The sequence below is a fragment of the Saccoglossus kowalevskii genome, chromosome 1 (assembly GCF_978046115.1).
Source record: "Saccoglossus kowalevskii chromosome 1, keSacKowa6.1, whole genome shotgun sequence".
Taxonomy (NCBI): domain Eukaryota; kingdom Metazoa; phylum Hemichordata; class Enteropneusta; family Harrimaniidae; genus Saccoglossus; species Saccoglossus kowalevskii.
The window spans coordinates 19,962,100-19,982,157 of NC_140641.1; the positions used below are offsets into that span (position 1 = coordinate 19,962,100).

The following is a 20,058-nucleotide window of genomic DNA, read 5'->3' on the forward strand; positions in this document are numbered from 1 at the left end:
TCCGGTTCTAATGCAATGGAATTCATTTCCATGGAGTTTAATGCGCCTTGTCACTCGACACATGTACTTGAACAGATGTGGTTTCCTTTTTAGCAAACCTCATTTGCATTTTAACTTGCTACTGTGGCTAACAGCATCGACCTTGCTAAGTCATGTGACGTGTAGCATCGATTCTATGAAATGTACAATTAGAAATGTTCGAACGTATAAGATCGTGAAGATCATCGAGAGTAGGGCATTCCTTTAATAGACTAAGAAGAATGCCACATTGTCCTGAAAAGTCATTTATGAAAACTGTTTTTCGAGCCATAATTTCAGAAGAAACTGTTTCATATGTACGTGTAAAATGCACATTTAAACACAACATACGAAGCCATATAAGCTGTTTGAAGTTTGTTCAAATATTCCGGTACCCTTGGGTCAGCCCAAACAATGTACTATATTTATTTCCTCCGTAACCGCATACTAACTTGTCATTTTTGGGGGCGGTCATATTTTTTTTTTGCTCAACAACCAAATTCCAATGACCTCACCCCTCGTGTAAAAAAAACAGGGTGGTCCTATCCCATAAAAAACTAGAAAAAATGTGATACGCCAACAACTAAAGCCATTTCAATAAACAAATGAAGTTATTTCAGTATTTTCCAACAATGTATTATTGAATATGCCTTGAGATCATTACACGATTGCAGTTAATCTACCTTTTGTAACTTTAAAATGCATGCCTCTAAAGTCACACATCTTGGTACTTATGCATGCCTCTAAAGGTCACACATCCTGGTACTTATGCATGTCTCTAAAGGTCACACATCTTGGTACTTAAGCATGCCTCTAAAGGTCACACATCCTGGTACGTATGCATGCTTCTAAAGGTCACACATCCTGGTACTCATGCATGCCTCTAAAGGTCACACATCCTGGTACTTATGCATGCCTCTAAAGGTGACACATCCTGGTACTTATGCATGCTTCTAAAGGTCACACATCTTGGTACTTATGCATGCCTCTAAAGGTCACACATCCTGGTACTTATGCATGCCTCTAAAGGTCACATATCCTGGTACTTATGCATGCCTCTAAAGGTCACACATCCTGGTACTCATGCATGCCTTTAAAGGTCACACATCCTGGTACGTGTGCATGATTCTAAAGGTCACACATCCTGGTACGTATGCATGCTTCTAAAGGTCACACATCCTGGTACTTATGCATGCTTCTAAAGGTCATACATCCTGGTACTTATGTATGCTTCTAAAAGTCACACATCCTGGTACGTATGCATGCTTCTAAAGGTCACACATCCTGGTACTTATGCATGCCTCTAAAGGTCACATATCCTGGTACTTACGCATGCCTCTAAAGGTCACACATTCTGGTATTGCATGAGGCTGAATTCACTGAGATCTAGAATCTGTTTCGAGATCTGTCCCGATACCAAATGCGTTATTGTAGAGGTCACGGGGTCTCGGAACAAGAAGTGAAATAGTGTTTTAGTTTTATGTGGATTCCCTAGCTTGCTAGAAATATGGATAGTACTACTCCCTAGCACAATGGAAGTATGAGTGGTACTCGTTGATTTTCAAATCCCTCGAACGCGACGCGACTATCGCGCGTTAATATGAAAATGTGATAAACAAAATTGAAGTCAACTACCGGTTCTAAACAAGCAATGTGTGTATCACAGCGAAACCGAGTCAATTAACGTGAGCCCCCAGTGGACTGATGCGAAAACAAATAAAAAACAAAAGGTAACATTAAAAATCATGGCCAAACCCCCAGACAGGATACATATATCTTCATCAACGCCAGATTACGGAAGACTGATGGTGCCCTGTCACTTGCGTATGTTTGTTTTTATCCAAGATACAATCATCGTAGATATTTGCCGAGTACGATGTAACACCAGCGGCGGTTTTATTGGACAGGGATAGTGTGAACAGTAGACGTTTATACTGAAAATGTCTGCGCTCGACGCCATCATCATGCCCTATTAGTTTCAGGTCAATTATTTATGTTCTCTTCTAGAATTTCAAGAAAAGTGAAATACGTCTCGCATCCCGGTGAGAGATTCTACTGGGTCGATTATGACGACGTCAATGACGTCATCTGGCTTAACACTTTGAACGCAGCAATCTTTCCCGCCAAAATTGTGGCACGACATTTTGCTCGTTTGTCGATAAATTATTATTTATCAATTTTGAACCAAATTATATTTGATACATGATATTTCACAGCCTACAGGTCCTGTCAAACAATTTTTAAAACACATATGTCAACAATTATGTGACTGGACCCTAAATTGTCACGGTGCAATTGAAGGGACAATTTACAATGATATCTAAGTAGACCATAGACCTTAACAATATTTTTAAGGTCTATGTGTAGACCTGAAACTATCACCCTCTACAAAAAACGACGTTCTATTTGCATATGCATGCTCTCTGAACTCCTGTTATGAATATAAATTATGTATTCCATAGAATTCGTTGCAATTTGACTCGGGCAACGCAGATGGGTCCTTCAAAGTTGTCAGTTTCGACCAATTCAAGTTAATTTAGGAATAAACGCCAAGGTTATTAAAATAAGCATAACGATAAATGTAATTAGATACAATTAAGAGAACATAATTTAGAACCGTGACGATTATTACATATCATCACAGAGACTGTGATATCATGCTCATCGCAGAAAGGATCGACGGAAACATCGGCACAATTACCTAGAGAATAGTTTTATCAAGCGCATGGCAAAATGCTTCGTGTCAATAAAGGTGAGTGTTGGCGTGCTCTCCTGGGACAGAGCATTCAATTAGTCGATTGAAACTACGTAAAATACTGTGAATGGACGCCGTGTATTCGTAAAAATTAACCTATTGTGTGATGCGTGGGGTTTGTCCCCCGGGAAGTAGATTTTCGGTCACGTGATATTTCTGTTTGACCACGTCATCAACTCCGCCATTTTTGTTCACACTATTTCGTAGTAATTCTTTACGTATTTGTTCATAGAACGGTCTTGTCGCTACAATCACTGGAATGGTTCTCTATATCCACTAAGTGAGAATTGACACGTTTTTTGTCACCGCATCTTTGTTTAGTTTTTATTCTATCTATTTTGTGTAGTTTGGTGTTTTTAACTAGTTTATGTGTTTCTTTTCTTACTAAAAAAATCCATGTAAATGGCCTATGTTGCGCAAGTTTTTTTTTTTTTAAATAAACAATTAAATAAATAATCAATAAATTGAATGATACAGTTTTTGAAATACAATTGTATCTTGGGAAAAACAGAAACACTCTTGGGTAGGTACGCATCGCTGATCCTCAGACCTGTGAAACCATCTTGAACTTCAAACTAGTTTATTAGTTGTTGACGTCATTTAGAATATTAAACTAGCAAGAAACCCAAGCGGTCATAAAATGTCATAAAACTTCTTCTAGAAAATCGCAATACTACAATTAAAACAAATCTAGACTCTAGGGGGCGTTTTCATGCATTAGTTTATAAAAAATATGAAGTCTCTCTATGTGACTCGCCTGACATGTAGGCGTGAGTAGGCCCTCGCCGGCCGAACGGTATCAGACCTGTTGAGTTTGAAGCACCGCGGAGGGCGCAACGCACGCGACTTCGACAGGCTATATCGTGGCATATTGATTGAAACCTACTCCCAGTACTCCCAAAACAATTTAATCAATGTGGGGAATATAATCACGCCTGATGTTCGAAGAACTGGTTTCGCCATCGCGATCTAGTGTGAAAACTACTGTATATACGCACGGTTCTAGTGACCGTGATATACTGGAGCAGACATGCTAAATTCACTCGAACCCGAACGCATCACGTGCCACGCGTCGTCCAATCAGCCACGCATCGACTGCGCAGCGAAGTGGGGTCATTTGCATAGATCTCCGAAAACGATTAGCATGGAGTGGCAGATGGACGCTACCATGCGAAAAAATTAAATTACAAGAGTTAACAATACGTTCCGTGGAAACTAAAACCGAATAAGATTACACTCCGAAACATGTCGAGAATTAAGTACGTCAACGTCGCTTCCAAAACCATTCCGTCAAACTTAGGAGCTAGGCTGTAAAATACCATCCATACTACCCATTCTAAATGTTTTGTGCTACCCTACCCGAGGCTTTCTCACATAAAATGCATATTTTTAAAAGAAGAAATCCTGAAAAAAAAAAACGGTTGTCACCACCTCTCCTTTCGCCCGCTTCTATCAACCTCACAAAACGTAAATAACGTCTACCAGGCCTGCACAGCGTTAATTAGTTTCGTTTGGAAACAGTTTCTCTATTTCGGTGGCTTCCATAAATGAACCGAAACGGCAATTTCACGATCACGAATGAAGTCGACGGGTGATTTGGTTATTTCGATATCACTGCAATAAAATACATTTAACGTGTCTAGTAGCATCACATCACCGGTTAACCCTAAATGCTCAGTTTGTCATTATACTCATGATTTGGAACGGGGATTTGGATGACAGGCTTCACCGAGCTAGACTAGATTGTAAGTTGTCATTTTCAATTTCAGGAATCCCAGTGCGACATCTTTCATTACCAAACGCTTCAGCGTGGTATTAAGATTTTGTTTTCAGGCTTGGGTGGTACCAAGGTGGAAAATGGTTGCACATATGGGGGGTAATTCCTGGAATTGCAATAGAGAGGGTTCAGGCCGAAATACATATATATAGTGTTTCCATGTTTCGTCTGATATTTCTGTGGTATTCTGCTGCTGTAAATAATGCAAGATTTGTTCCGAAATTCAGTGTGTTGTGTGCACTCCAGGGTTATTCGTTTTTTTGCTCAAAACACCCCTATTTTTTAATGGGAGAGTCGAATAGTTTCACTCCCACTGGGAAATCTGCATTGTTACTTGAATGAGAGCTAACTAAACACATTTTCCAGACCGGCGAAAGTGTATGCAACAGCCAATGTTAACAGCCTATCACGTGTTTTTAGTCTGAATGTCAACATCAAAAGAGGCTAATCCATTTACGCAGGTATAACTGGGAATAGAATATGTGAGGGATTGTATCAACATAGATGTGTATAATGAAAAGTAACATCTGTCCTTCTTTTGCATCGCTGAGCATTTCTGTTTTAGTATACTGGTTTGAAAATGTTGAATTTGCATGATTTGTAATGTGTTTTTTTACTGAAACTCCCCTATTGATCGAATCCCGGGTTTGAAAGAGAACGGCACACCACGTGATTCGTTTGAATACAATGGTGAAGGCACGCAAGCATGACTTACGTTGTCAGCAGTAGTCCCTGAGCTTCTCGCTACAACTTCACTTGTGATGTTACTTGTTAGCCGTGGATTGAATTAATCTTGATTACCGGTTAAAATGTTGCTTATTTGGCGTTGGTGATCTTTATTTGGAACTGGGTAACGTCGCCAGCAGAAACCTCTTGGGATTTTGATGTTGATGGTTGCGCCTCCATGGCAATCGCTAATTTTACTGCAGGTGGATCTTCCAAGAGCCCTTCGGGGTTTATAAAACTCATTCAACATATATAAAGTTCTCTCAATCGTAGTAGTCCATGTGATGTACACCTAATATGCCAAACATGTTGCTGAACGATTTTGCCAATGAAGACAAGCCGGTTGGCGATCCACTCCACTAAAATAAAAACTAGCAATATGTTTTCGGCTGTTGCCATGGTAGGACATGAACGTGAAGCTAACGTCGGTTTATAACTAAAACCGGGCGGTTTATAACTAAAAACGGGCACCGTATACAAAGTTCGCAAAAAAACATTCAGTCCTTAGAAGTCATTTTATTTTATTGCTAGGACGTATGCTGTTGTTAGGGATTGGTCAGTTACTTCGGCCTGGGGGTGGATCAGTAGGGGGGTCACACTGATTTTGATTTTGCGAATGGGGGGGGGGTCACCCTGTTTTCCACAATTCACACACGCGCTTATGCATATATTTTTTTAAATTTTATTTCAGAACAATAGATTAAAAAGTTAATCGTACAAATGTGTTCTTAATAATAACTATTACCCATATTGCCTATAAATTTGTTGGTGCAAAAAATGTTATAGGCTAAATATTTTGGGGTTGAAGTTGACAAATAACTAACAGATTATGCAATGCGGCAGAGCCCCATGCAATTATACAGTTACGTTTTGAACACATCCATGTGATATCCATGTGATATCAGATTATTTTATTTAAAGTCTGAAGTCACCATTGTATAAGATATTTACTGGATTTATCCAATTGTAGCTGGAGACGGAAAAACACAGCAATTAGTACAAAGAGCAGTGACAGTTTTTGTTCAGCAAATCAAAAAAGTTAAATGGATTCATGTATATGAATAAATAGTTTTTTTTGTTTTTTTAACTTTTAAATATGCACATTTTGCTCTGTAAAATACCAAAATCCAACACAAATTTATACAAAAATCAAAGTGTCCTTTGTTTTCATAAGCACAGACTGTGCTTCAGGTGTAAAGCTTTCCTGGTCTATAAGATATGAAAGATATATTAAATCCAAATTAGTTTTCAAACCGCCTAGATTCAAATCCTCTTTTTCTATCTTATAAGGGCGTTTATCAAGTGAGTAATCCACAGCTTTGTTTTTATTTACTATCTTTAGCAGCATAGATTTCCCTACTTCCTGCAGCCTTTTCTGTAGTCGTTTTTTGGCTTTATGCTTCCCCTCCCCTCCTAAGGTGACTGGTCTATTAAATGCAAACACTAAAAATTACGGCAAACCGCGATATTTTCAATGCACATCATACATTTTGTAATCATGTCAGAGCCAAAACTGTTAATGTTTCTTTGTTTTTCGGGGGGGGGGTCAGCATGTTTTAAAATATAATGTTAGGGGGTCGCCCACTTTTTGTTGTTGATAGGGGTGGGTCAACTGAGATTTACAGCTGACAAAATGGAATCTGCCGACCCCCCCCCAGGCCAGAGTAACTGAACAATCCCTTAAATTTATTATTTCCAACCGATAGTATTTTCTAGATTGCAGGCAGCATTTACAGTTCATTCAAAGTTCAAAGTTGCGTCGGGATTACGTTGATACAGTGTAACAACGTCGGCGTCGGTGATCTCTTACCGGTGTGCAACGTAGCCAAAATAAAAGGCATGAATACAAGATTAGTGGGAGGTAATAAATTTGGGGTCGAAAGTATTCAAAAAACAGTTTTTGGCTGTTGCCATGGTAGCTGTGGACCAGGATTGTTTTGCCAATTAGTGACGGTACGACCTGCCTGTCAATTATAAACAAAATTAGCCAAGCCAAAAAAATCTCAGTAAATTGTTGCCCACACTCACTCAAGCGGATTAGAATGAGCTACGTCCATGCTTTTTAATCATAGAAATGTAGGGTGTGATACATTTGGCGTGAAGGGATTAAAAAATCCAGTTGTTGGCTGTTTCCATGGAAACGGTGGTCAGAATTTGTTTTCAGATTTTACCAATAGTAACTTTGTGCCCACACTCAAGCTGAGAAAAATGAGCTATGTCTGAGGTGTTGTATCCAAAATTTGTATGAGATACATTTCCTGATAACTAGGGTGAAGGTGTGACCTACCTGCTAAGTTTGAGCGAAATCGGCCAAGCCAAACAAATCACAGAAGAAAAACTAGAAATCACACACACACAGATACACAAAATTAAAGTGATTTTAAGGGCAATCCAAGTGGAGCGAATCGCCAATACCATGTTCATTTGCATATTGACCGTGAAAATACCAAAAACATCATTGCATGGGTGATATGCAAATTAGTTTTAGTCAAAATAAGTTACTGCTTAGAAGTACCATTACTGTTGTTCAAATTTCATTTCACTCGGCAAATATATTCATGTACCCAAACGTAAGGTATTGTACTTCTAAATATTGTTTATTTCTGCTATGTTTCGAAAAACGCTACTCTTGAACGGACTACTTTATTCGCTCTCAGACCTCATTTGCATATGGGGTGTGGAAGTACCGATTTTGATTTCAGGGACGAATCAAAATAAACTGCAGTATATATGTAATAATGTGGAATACTTCCTTTCACTGTGAACATTTTTCCGCTAAAATAAATTCCTGTGAAAATGCCATTTCCCTCATACTCTATTGAGACTTGACACAGCACAGTGAAAATTTGATTCACACCGTATGCTTGAAAACTTTTCATCGAAAATAAATTAAGTGAAATTCTGTGTGATTTCATGAGAGTTGAAAATGAACAAATTATATGACACCCAACCCTACCACTCCATACACAATGTAACCACACCTCAAAAACATCCTTTCACCAGTGTATTCTATTTGAATTCAGGAGAAATTTAAATAAACAAATTATATGACAACGAACTTAATTATAATTTCAACCTCTAGTTCAGCACTGATTAAATAAACTACCTCGTCTTTATGCCAACTTGAAGTTATTCAATGCCTACACCAGTGACTTCAAAATCTATGTTTCAATTCCAGGAATTGCAATTGCACTTGCTATTAATTGTATGGGAGTGCCAGTCTTTTATTTTCTATTGTAATGTCAATTTCTTGTGATTACTCGGAAAATGAAGCTGTAACCACAGACCACAGTGCTGCAACTAAATCCTGGTATAAGCACCGGTTAGGCAGTCTTGAACTATGCATGTGAAGCCAGCTGAGAGGTATATCCAATCCTATAGATTTCTCATTGTTTGGTAACTATTTGCTGCAAATGCAACAAAAATCAATATAAAAATATTACTCACACAGCATTCTACAGGTTACTTGTTTGTTGTATTAGTTCATCCACTGGGAGATAAGATTGTATTTTTTAGAAGTACAATGTAACACATTACCAATATACTAGGGACAAGAATAATAATGAACATTGTTGGAAAATAAACCAGTGTATTTCAAAAAATGTAGAAGTCGGAATTATAACTGGTTTATTTTTTAGGGTTTTCAGGTAAGTCGGATATTTATCTGTCTAACCATGGATAGATCGGCGGGCAACAACTTTACTGATTATAACGTAACTAAATAAGAACGAGAACAAAATGGCGGACGGATGACCTACTCGGCCAAACATATCATTTATCACGGAAACACGTAAACATATTGGAAGCAAACATTATGAAACGTACATGAAAGAAAAAAATATCGTCAAGAACTCCTTGTAATAAATGTTTTGGCGATAAAAAAATCGAAAGCAATCACAATTTCAGTAATTGTCTTTTTTACGATGTCTGACAAATATATTTATTGAACGTTCAATGTCAAGAATTTAATAGATACCGTTAAACCAGCTTGTGGATTTTAATAGCAACAAGACATTTCTGCGATATTGGCGTATAATAATAGAAATCAGCCAGTACTTTAATAGTACTGGCGACAAATGTATCGAGTGGGTTATTGATCTCAGTTTACGTGCCTCCTTTCGATTATCAGCGGGAATGGCATGCAATAGTGGGATTAATATAAGGAGTTATAATAGACTGCTCTCAGTCGCAGTTATTATCGCATATGCTTTTCAATGTTTAACTATTTGAACATAAAGTTAACTGTTTTTACCTTTCCGTCGCAAAATATTTTATTTTATTTTTGCACACACATTGATTATGTCTGGGAAATGATTCCTATTTGATCCAAAATTGATAAAGAAATTATAGAAAAAAAACGTATAAAATGTGTTACAAACGTTTTGGCGGGAAACCTTTCAGAGATCATAGTTTCTTCCATTTTATTTGAAGTGAGTGATATTAGCCTGAAGAGGAAATAGAAAGCTGGTATGCAAATTAGTGCGATGTCAACGATAGCAGTCGGTGAATGACGAGTAATTGCGAATGACGTCAGGCTTTCGTGTCGAAGATATGGCGCTTTTATAGTGTTCGCACACTAATTACAATGCCATGCGGCTGGTATCTCCAATTGGCTTGTTATCAATAACGTTTCATTTTATAAGGGAGAATATCTCTGCACATTGCTTGCAAATAGACATGTCAGTTCTACTTTATAAACTTACACAACAGGGATATGAACCCGATGTGACAAGAACCACATATTTCCCGTTAAATTCCAGGTGTGTGGGATGATCCACGGGATTTAATGAATATTCCTTGGTAAAACCCATAAATTATAAAATAACTAAGTTCAGTACAGATAAAATTAGACAATAATTGATATAATTGAATGAAGAATAAATGTCATTTTCCGATGTTTTCATTATGGGTTCATGACGTCATAAAACGAAAATAAATGGAGGAAATACTTTTTTTCGAGAAACAAAATTGTATGCAATGTCATAAAAAAAATGTCATTTAATCTTTTTCTCATTGATTTTAATGGTAAGCGTATATCTTCACAGTGTGTTCGGTGATTTGAACCGGTAAATATTTATATTGTTATTTATATTATTCTACTCTTATTATAAATATTTCATAATCATACATTTATTCTGCTCAGTAATTTCAGTGTGATAATAGTTGTACATTATATTCAATGCGAAGTTTATAATGCATTGCATATAGGTTCAGTTTTTTTTTATTTAATTTCGGCCAACATTCCCTCAATTTAAAACGAACAATTCATTCCTAATTATAGTAAATTTAAAATTCCTTATTCAGGCAATTTTGATAATAACATTACACCCAAAACGTCTAGTTATTCAAGGCAATTAAATAACAATCCATACACCGATTACAGGTTGTCGTAATGATTTACTGTTTTTTTTTAACATGCCAAGTGCATTTTTGTCGTTGGTATTATCAAGAATTACTTTCTAATTGCAGTCTTGTGTTCGCCAGCTTTAAGTGACTTTCAGTCTGAGCGAGTACTAAACTTTTGTACTGACAGCGCCGATGTCACGATTTCAAAATGGACGCTTGTCGTCTGCTGCAAAATGTTGGCGCTCAGATTGTTGTCAATACAAGGTATATTCTATGTTTTTCATATATGGATAGTACTAAAAATGTCACCTTTTCTGCACAGATAGTTAGATTACTCTAAATACAAGGCACATTCAATGTTTAGACAGATTTTTCAATATGACTGAAAAAACGAGTACTATACTTTGTATTAATGAATCATTTGCCTCCGCTGACTCGAATGCAAAATGACCGCTTGTCGGCTGCTGCAGAATGCCGCCGTTCGTGTACAAGGTACAATACAAGGTACAATCAATGTTTAGATAGAAATTGAGTTTACACGTCATTAATCTGATGCGACAAGCTACACGCGATCGTGTCATACGAATTTATGGACACGGAAACGCACTCGCATGCTAAATTGAGTAAACTAGCATCCATGCCATTCCCTTTTAGTTCCATTGTTGTGTAAATCAAGCACTGAATCAGCACTTCCTCTATTATTAACTATTTGTGAAATCAGTTTCCAAGAAGAACAATGGAAAAAAGTCAGGTTTTGAGTGACGTTTTCGTTATGACGCAATCCAATAATGGATGCCGCGATAACACCATCGGTCTGGATGTGCCCCGGGCCAGTTATGAGATTCAAGCTGTAAATTTTAGCGTCAGCTTTCAAACGAGTCACGTATTGTGTATTCGAGGGGGTTGGTTGTTATATTCACACAGTCACACTGGCGAAATATACATTGAATTGATCATAGTACTCCACAACACGAAACTATGACAACACATAAAATGTATACTGTTTTATTAACTGCGTTTAATATATCCACCCTTTTACTATACTAGTCGTATAATTTCCGCGGGAGTCCAGCGGTAAAATAACAAATTTACACAAAAGCAATATTTTGGAAGTACATTTTAATGTGTATTTAGTGTATTAGTCTAAAACAATACTAACCACGCCAGTTACTATGCCGAAAGGCGGATGATATCGCCCGCGGTGCGCTTTTTCGCGATTAACAGTAACTTTTGATGAGACACGTGCGAGTTCAGCCGATATGTTTGCCTGTCTATGTGATATTGAATATCCCCAGGGCTAAACTGAAGTTCACGCACAGTGTGTCATCACGCTCGCACGTTAAACTGTCTTATTTATACGTGGGACGTCATATTAGTGACCCAAAACATCTTCGTCAGGGTCAGTAATACCCGCACTGTTTCCATGACCGACGGTGTGCTAAGCCAGCCGGCAATCACATCGTCTCGGCTCGTTTCCTTTGCATATGCCGACATATACAGTACTGAGAAGAGTAGCAGGAAATCGAGCCAATATCGAAATGTTTCAAGAACTAACGTGATAAGATTGTGAAGTAACACGTATCACCAATCATGACGTGTCTACACGTAATAGTTCAAGAAGCTGATCAAAATTATATTACTCGCCTTTCACGCGGAATACGAAAAATATCGAGAGGTTCTCTCTCAATAGTAAATTTCAATAAGTGCCATTTTTTATAATTTGAATAAGATTTAATATTCCTGCATGTGTTCAAGTGATACAGTAATACGAATGTGACCAGTACTAATTTCGCAGGTTCTAGTGGGTTAATAGCGTGAATGATTTAACCGAACTAATTGTAGCGATGAGAGCCTTTTAATTATTCGGTTAACAAAGAGGCACAGTCGTTGTGTTTGTTATGATTCTCATGTGTAAATGTATTGTTAGTTTACGCTCAGACTAGTAATTTTACTAGTCTGAGGTTTACGTTAAATTCGAACACGCGTTGCAACACTGTGGCGCATTAAAGACAACTATCGGCAATGTCTCCATGACATCGCATGTTGATGGCCACCTCTGGATATTATTTATCCTGAACCCAACCCGTATTAGGTGATGAGCAGAGAATACACACTTTGAATTGATAGTACGTACCAGAAATTTAAAACCCATGCGCATTTCAATTGATCACCTATTGCATCACACTAAAACGCATTGTGCAAATACAGCCCTTTTAAAATAAAATAATACAATAATAATACAAATCTAAAGTATGAATCAACGTGTAAAAACAAACAGTTCTTTAGTTATCGAGTTCATGCCCCCACATTTAACTGTTGGTATTCCTCATAAGCGGCTTATATCGTATCGAATGTATTAGCACCAAGTTAACGGGGCCGAAATCCTCGAAACGCGTTTGGAGTTCGTCAAAACACGGTTACTAGAACCGTAAACGTTGTCAAAATGATACTTAAACAAGCAGCCTGTCGACTGAGATAGCTGTTAGCAATGCACATTTCAAATAAAAAAAATGAAGATATCATTAGAAAATGAACAATATGTATAGTATCAAAGAAATCAGACTTGCTGTTTTCAACAAGAATTGCTAAAATATCACTTTTTACCAAAAATGACCAAAATATTCATCAAAATTAGATATAACAAATCTGGGAGAGGTCTACCTGAGTTACCTATATGTATAGTATCAAATCAATGAGATTTGCGTATTTTAACAAAAAGTCGAAAATGTCAATTTTTAACAAAAAAGACAAAAATATTCATCCAAATTAGAGAATTGCAGATATCATCACGAAATGAACAAATCTGAGAAAGGTCTATCTGAGGTACCTATATATAAAGTATCAACGCAATCAGACTTGCGGTTTTCAACAAGAAGTCAAAAATATCACTTTTTACTAAAAAATGACAAAAATATTCATCAAAATTAGAGAATCAAAGATATCATCACGAAATGAGCAAATGTAAGAGAGGTCTGCCCAAGGTACATATACACTAAGTATCAAAGCAATAAGAATTATAGTTTACAAGAAGAAGTTGAAAATGTAAAAAGTTGACACGGACGACGACAGACAATTACTCATATGATAAGCTCCGCTCGACAAAGTCGACAGCTGAGCTAAAAAAACGAAATATGGCCTGCATCATTGCGTAAATTTGAATGTTACTCTTACGACTACTAATAAAAAGTAAATAAATGTTGCTATCGAACAGAATCAGACATGGAACGTAACATAATACAGAATATAAGCTACATCTCTATCTATTATTCTATTTATATTTCTCCCGCCGTTTTACGTAACACATTTTGACATATACTAATACTGCACTGTGTAAACTACACCGCAGTATCTCCTCTGAGTGCGCATGCGCTACATCATTCTTGAATTCGTATCACGATGAGTATAAATTCAATTTAACTCGTTGTTGAGCCTTCGGAACTCACAGCAATCAAAAGGCGAGATTTAACTAATTGAAAAACAGTCTGAATAATAATAATCTCGTTTTAATTCACCACATATCCGCTAGGAGTACAGGACCATGCTGTAAATCTAGGAGACTTACCGTACTTATCATGATGATGATACTACTCCTCGCATACATGTAGTGTCCCCCCCCCCTCTGTGTGAGCACCTGTCATTGATTTCGACAGTACAGACGCCGATATCGTATGACAATTTATATACTGTAGTCGATGTCGTTGCACGGCTTATCATAGAAACACGAAGACACTCGAGCTAAGGCCGTCTGGCATATATTTGATTGTAGCGATAAACTACCAGAGAACTTTTGTATCTTGCAGAGGCAATATGAAATCAGATCTTATTTATTTTAATTTTTATTTTTTTGGTGTGTAATTTTTTTCAATAATTCCCCTAATTTAAATTTTGTGTAATTGTCTGACTGTGAAAGCTCAGAGATTTGAAAAATCGCCATGCTAGATCTCGTTTAACTCTCACAATCTTCAATAACCAATCAGAGAAGGTTTTTTATATAGCCTTGGTTGGACTTCGACGTTTGAACACAAATGGAATAATCACTGTATACAAAGCCGTCTTTGATTGGTTGACTAATTAGGTTATTCGAAATCTCACGAACGAGATCTTCTTTGGAGGTTGATGCAGTCTGAAAATTCAAAAATAGAATAAAGAAAACAAATTTTAATATGACTGAAAAAAAATAAGAAAAGCCCAATAAGATCTGATTTTAATTAGATTGTATGAAGCATCAACCTTGGTTAGTTTTGAGCACGTTTAATTAATTATGTCTGATATCTGTATTGATAGCATCATTATAAGTCTTCAGTAAAACGCGTCAAATATTCATTTTATAAAATAATGAGGAACATAAACGCGCATGCGCCCTGATTTACCTATACGTACAGGATATTCGACGCGCATGAGCACTGTCGTTATCATTATTTCATCGAACAAATAGTGCTATGTTCCGAATCGTTACCAAAATGATGTCCCCATTCAGTAAAAAATACGTGGATGGAAGAAATACTCAAAGTTAATACCTATACTGTATTTTTAATTTGTGTTTATGTGAGAGAAGTACCACTTCGAAAAAAGTTCGAATATGGTTTGACCGTATGTTTATAGACGATGAACACGTCAAAGTTCATGACACGGTGTCTATCGTTCCATCATGTATTTCTGTCTGTTCCGGTATAGGCAATCAAAATACTCATAACGGATGGGATTGTGGGGAATACTGTATATTAACATCATTCATATACCAGGACAACCATCGCCATCTGCTGCGCATACGTATTATACGGCACAGTACGGTTCCGTTGTAATAAAGAGATAACGTCGACATCGCACCCAATTATATAAGACTTTATCGACTTTTAATATGAAAAAAAGACAAGATATACTTTCTAATAATGTCTGCCAGGCATAGAACTTGCAAATATTGTTTGCGTAATTGAAACTGGAAACATAACACAGCAGCCACGTTACATTTTTTTAAATATACGTTAGGACGGTTTACTTCGCGAATGATGCTATAAGAAAAGTCGATTTCACCAGAATTGTGATAAAAACGTCTTTGTTCTTATTTTCCAAAAAACAAATTCATCGATGTGCGCACAAGCGTGTATGGTCTGTGTGGTTATAATCACGCAGTAAGCTTTACTGCGTATCGCATAGCTTTAGATGGATTAGTGAGTGGGTGAGCCAGTCGGGTTGACGGAAATAAAAGTACGATCGTCGTTGGTAATTACATTCCGCTTTAACCGATTTGTGGACCGGTGGTTGCGGCTTCCTTCACCACCCATTCCGTCGAAGTGCCTTGCGCACTCAGCATACTCCCACCACGCTATACACAGTATACAGCTATTGCCCCTACTATAAGTATTCTAGTGAACGTCATCATATCACCGCAATGGCATCAAACGCCGCAGAAATATAACAGCTGTGTTCATCATCAATATACGGCACGGCGGCACCATTTTAACAGATTTTTCAATAACACTCCAGACAAAATACATCAGTTTGTGATGATGCCTTGTTAATTCAGCTATATCCCATGCCATTTCGTTCGTGTATACTAGTAACCACAAAAAGCAATTAATAAACGAATCCATTCCATATAGCGCACTTCGATCATCACCGGAGCGTATCGTATGGTAGTTCAAAAGAATCCTTCTTTGACGACACCGACAGACACAAAACACAGTTGTTGTTTTTTTATGATGTCGGTGGTTACGGGGATGGACAATATACAAAAGTACAGAGTTAATGCATTTAAATTTAAAGAGAATTGTTAAATTTCTTCTGTCCAATCGGCCATTCGATTGATCCGCAATACCAGCAGTCGCGTCAAGATAGACACTAAATATAACCGAATGAATTGTTACGCAGATACCCCCGTGCCACAACACTCGGGGATGATGGCTGACCAACACTCATTCAACCGCGCGTTCGGAACACATACTCACATATGGGGAACAATAACAACGCTAAGCTCTGTCTAGTACTAGTATTGCGTTTTGAAGGGTACCGTTCTCCCCATCCCTTTCAGTCTAAATTCCCATGCCTAGCTTTAAAGCCGAAGCGTAATATTACGCTGGATGTGATGGTAACCCACATTGTACTGTGTGTGACCTGCAAAACGGTACACGCGTTAAATTAATATTGTAATTAAAATGATTGGACTTACCATTAACAGAAAGCTATAAACACGTATTATGTACATACAGCACCATACAGTTTCGCTCATTTCTTTCTTCTTTGGCGTTCCCATGGTTACCGGCGTCTCCGAAAAGTCTGCTCCCCCGCATACAGTGCGTAATAGTTTTTGTAACAATCAAATATATTCCCTGGCACAATGACATTCACGTGTTCAAAAAAACGTCTCTTTTTCCACGTCTCGGTAAATATGCCTTTGTGTTCCTATTCCTTTTCGACAATTCCCCTGGTGTTTAATCCCGCTGGGTTGCACCGACTCTGTTCGTTTACTGTACACCGAGTAGGTCACATACACACCATCGTCTGCGTGATCGCTGATGCAGTTCTTATATCGCTGTTATTATTGTAGCGTGTTTTTTTCTTTATTGTGAACAAAGCCGCATTACGTTTTTTTAGGTCAACCGAGCGCCCCTAGCGGTCGTGAAAAGTCCAGAGCGAACACTGACACAATAGCGGATCCTTCGTTTTCTGAAGACTTGACACGCCACTTATGAAGACGTGGTAGCGACATAGATATATTACTATTTCGTAAGATGCGTCATGCGGAAATAACGGAGTGATTGGAAAATACTGAATGCTGAGTGTTTGTTCGTTTTGTAATGTTATCGTGTCGAGTGGAATATAATGGTTGCGGCGAGGGTACATAAAACGTATCTATTTAAAGGAGAGAACATCGCTAACTATTATTTGAAAATATTTTTGACGATTTATAACAATATAACATCAAATTGATTTTAAATTTTCTTTGTTATATTTAGATTTTAGAGTGCCAATGACATCTCGGACAAATAAGATGACGCAAATTATTCTATCAGGAAGGAAAAAAAATACTCCCCCAAATTAAACTAGCCAGTAATTAATTCCCAAAACACAATGCAGTTATCCAACGTCAAAATATACGAATTCACCTATAAAAACACTGAAGAGAGCAAATCACTGACTAATACCACGTCTTCCGCGCTCTCGGTGACTCACTCTAAAAATAATTATAATTTTTTCGTTTATGAATGGTACCGATCGACCAATCAGTACCCCAATACAGGACTGTCCTGTTTCTGAGTCTGACTCGTCTCTTTGATTTTATACATAGTACATGCTTTAGGGCTTTTACAATGGGAACATAAAGCTCAGGACTGTATACACGTTTTATAAATATAAATGTTTAGACCTTCATTTTCAATAAGTGTGTGTTCACGGTTGCTACGTAGTATGTCACTCCAGGCTTGTGCGCGCATTATAGGAGTATATAATGCGGAGATCTCGGGCCAGCGTGAAATTTGAATTTGAATGAAAGCTGACGGCCGTATTTACAAATAGTCATAAATATGTCTATAAAATAAGGTACATCTTCATGCCTTTCACTATATGAGCCTTTTCGCTCATAAATTGTGTTAGAACTTCATATAAATCACGTGACATTAAAGATGAAACACTGACCAAATAACACAATGTCTGACTTAGTTAACAACTGTTGTACTGATATTTGGATTCGAAGTCAAAACTTACACATAAGGCGATGTGGCAGACAGACTAATTATCGAGCTATCTGGGACACGTTGTCGGTCACTGGGTTTATATTAGGGGTATATGGTGTTTCGAGTGAGATTATGAATATTCACACGTCATTATGCAGATCTTGGGAATAGGGGCCACCTGCTACAAACACAGTATGCAAAATGTGATAGGTCAACGACTACAAACTCCGAAAGGCCAACACCTGCATGCTCATTCTCGGGAGCGAACATCCGGGCATTTTCACCGCCGGACAACCACAACCGGTGAACTGAAACAACGGTCAAAAACTCTCACAAAAAATATACTTTGGGCTAGTTGTTGAAATTCTCATGAACAGTGTAACAAGATTACCCCTAAATGTGCAACATATATAAATTTAGTTGTTCATGATTGTCACATACTAGTAGTTGAGTTTGTTCTGTTTTCTTGACTTCAGCCGTTTTCGTGCATGATACGGTGGCGCGTCTTAGCAACCTAGAACGTTCTGTGACGTAGCTCCGCCCGAGAATATCTGACATTACCCTATCCGTGAAACTCAATTTGTTCCAACATATACCGTTCACCGTATACCGTTTCAATGTAATTTAAATGTACTGTAAATGTCCAGCAAGGCGGTAAGCGATCACCAACTTTGTTTACTCACTTTCTAAATTACCTAGGGCACGTATTTCATTAAATAAAATAGTAGCACAATATTACGGGTACAACACAACACCTCCTGAATAATTTTGTTGCAAAATGGAAACAAAGTGGCGATAGAAAAAAAAAACGAAAGTATTTTTTTGTCGTAAAAGAGGGCGTTCAAAGAGTACTGTATAGTAAACGCCTTATTCATTTGCAGGTTTTTAAATCCGGTAATTCCGTCGATAAGTGATATCCGCTAAATTAAATCCACGTGATCACGTAAAACAACAATTGAACTCATTGTTGCGCTGCCAAATTTGTGAACTTAAAACCCAGTGAAATTGCTGAAAGCATCAAAATAGAGAAATTAAATACCAGTGAAAATAAATGGTTTCACAGTAATAAGAAATAGCCATTTAAAGCGCGGTAGTCGTCGCGCAGCGCGTGTTCGATTTTCATGTAAATAAACAGTGTATTTTACACGCGTTGTATACGTCGCTATGAGTTCCATATCGAACAGGACGCGGTGCGAGGACTGCTGCCATTTAATTCGTACATTTATTGAGTCTGAATTTAAGATAGTTACAAGCTACCTTTTAATATATGGGTTTGTATTTTCTTTATTTTTTGTAACCACCTGGGAAGAATATAACAACCCAAGATAATAACGCCCTGTTCTTTGTCAAAAGGTTTTCTTAAAGTTTGTTTGTTTGTTTGTTTGTTTTTGGGGGGGGGGGGCAACCCATATCTGGTATTTAGAATTTTTTATACTAAAATACTGCCAATTCCGAGAGATGTCATAACAAAAACGACGTTGAAAATATGGAAAGCAATTCTTGTAATTTTGTTATAATAGTGCAATATATAGTGCAGTGACAAGTGAAGTTGGGGTTTACTCTTCCCTCCTGTAGGTCAGTGAAGTATTACCGATAATTACACCCCTTGCTATGTCGCAAGATTATGGTGTTTCATATTTTAGTGCAAGGAGGCCTTACAAGGCAAAGCTTTCTTTTGATTTACTAGATTCAGAGATATGTTATCTAGTGCAGAAATAGGGAAGTTTGATTCAATGAAACTGAGATTGGGAATGCTTATGTAAACA

The 20,058-nt window shown here is 37.5% G+C and overlaps 1 protein-coding gene across 1 annotated transcript in view; it reads right to left on the reverse strand.

Moving 5' to 3' along the window:
* LOC100368405 (CD9 antigen-like) overlaps positions 1 to 17,321 on the reverse strand; it is a 91,814-nt gene extending 74,493 nt beyond the window's left edge. Inside the window, exon 1 of the mRNA XM_085499770.1 lies at positions 16,789 to 17,321. Within this exon, the coding sequence (XP_085355896.1) occupies positions 16,789 to 16,872 (84 nt within the window). The 5' untranslated portion in view covers positions 16,873 to 17,321. The remainder of the gene's footprint in view (positions 1 to 16,788) is intronic.
* Between the last annotated feature and the right edge of the window lie 2,737 nt (positions 17,322 to 20,058).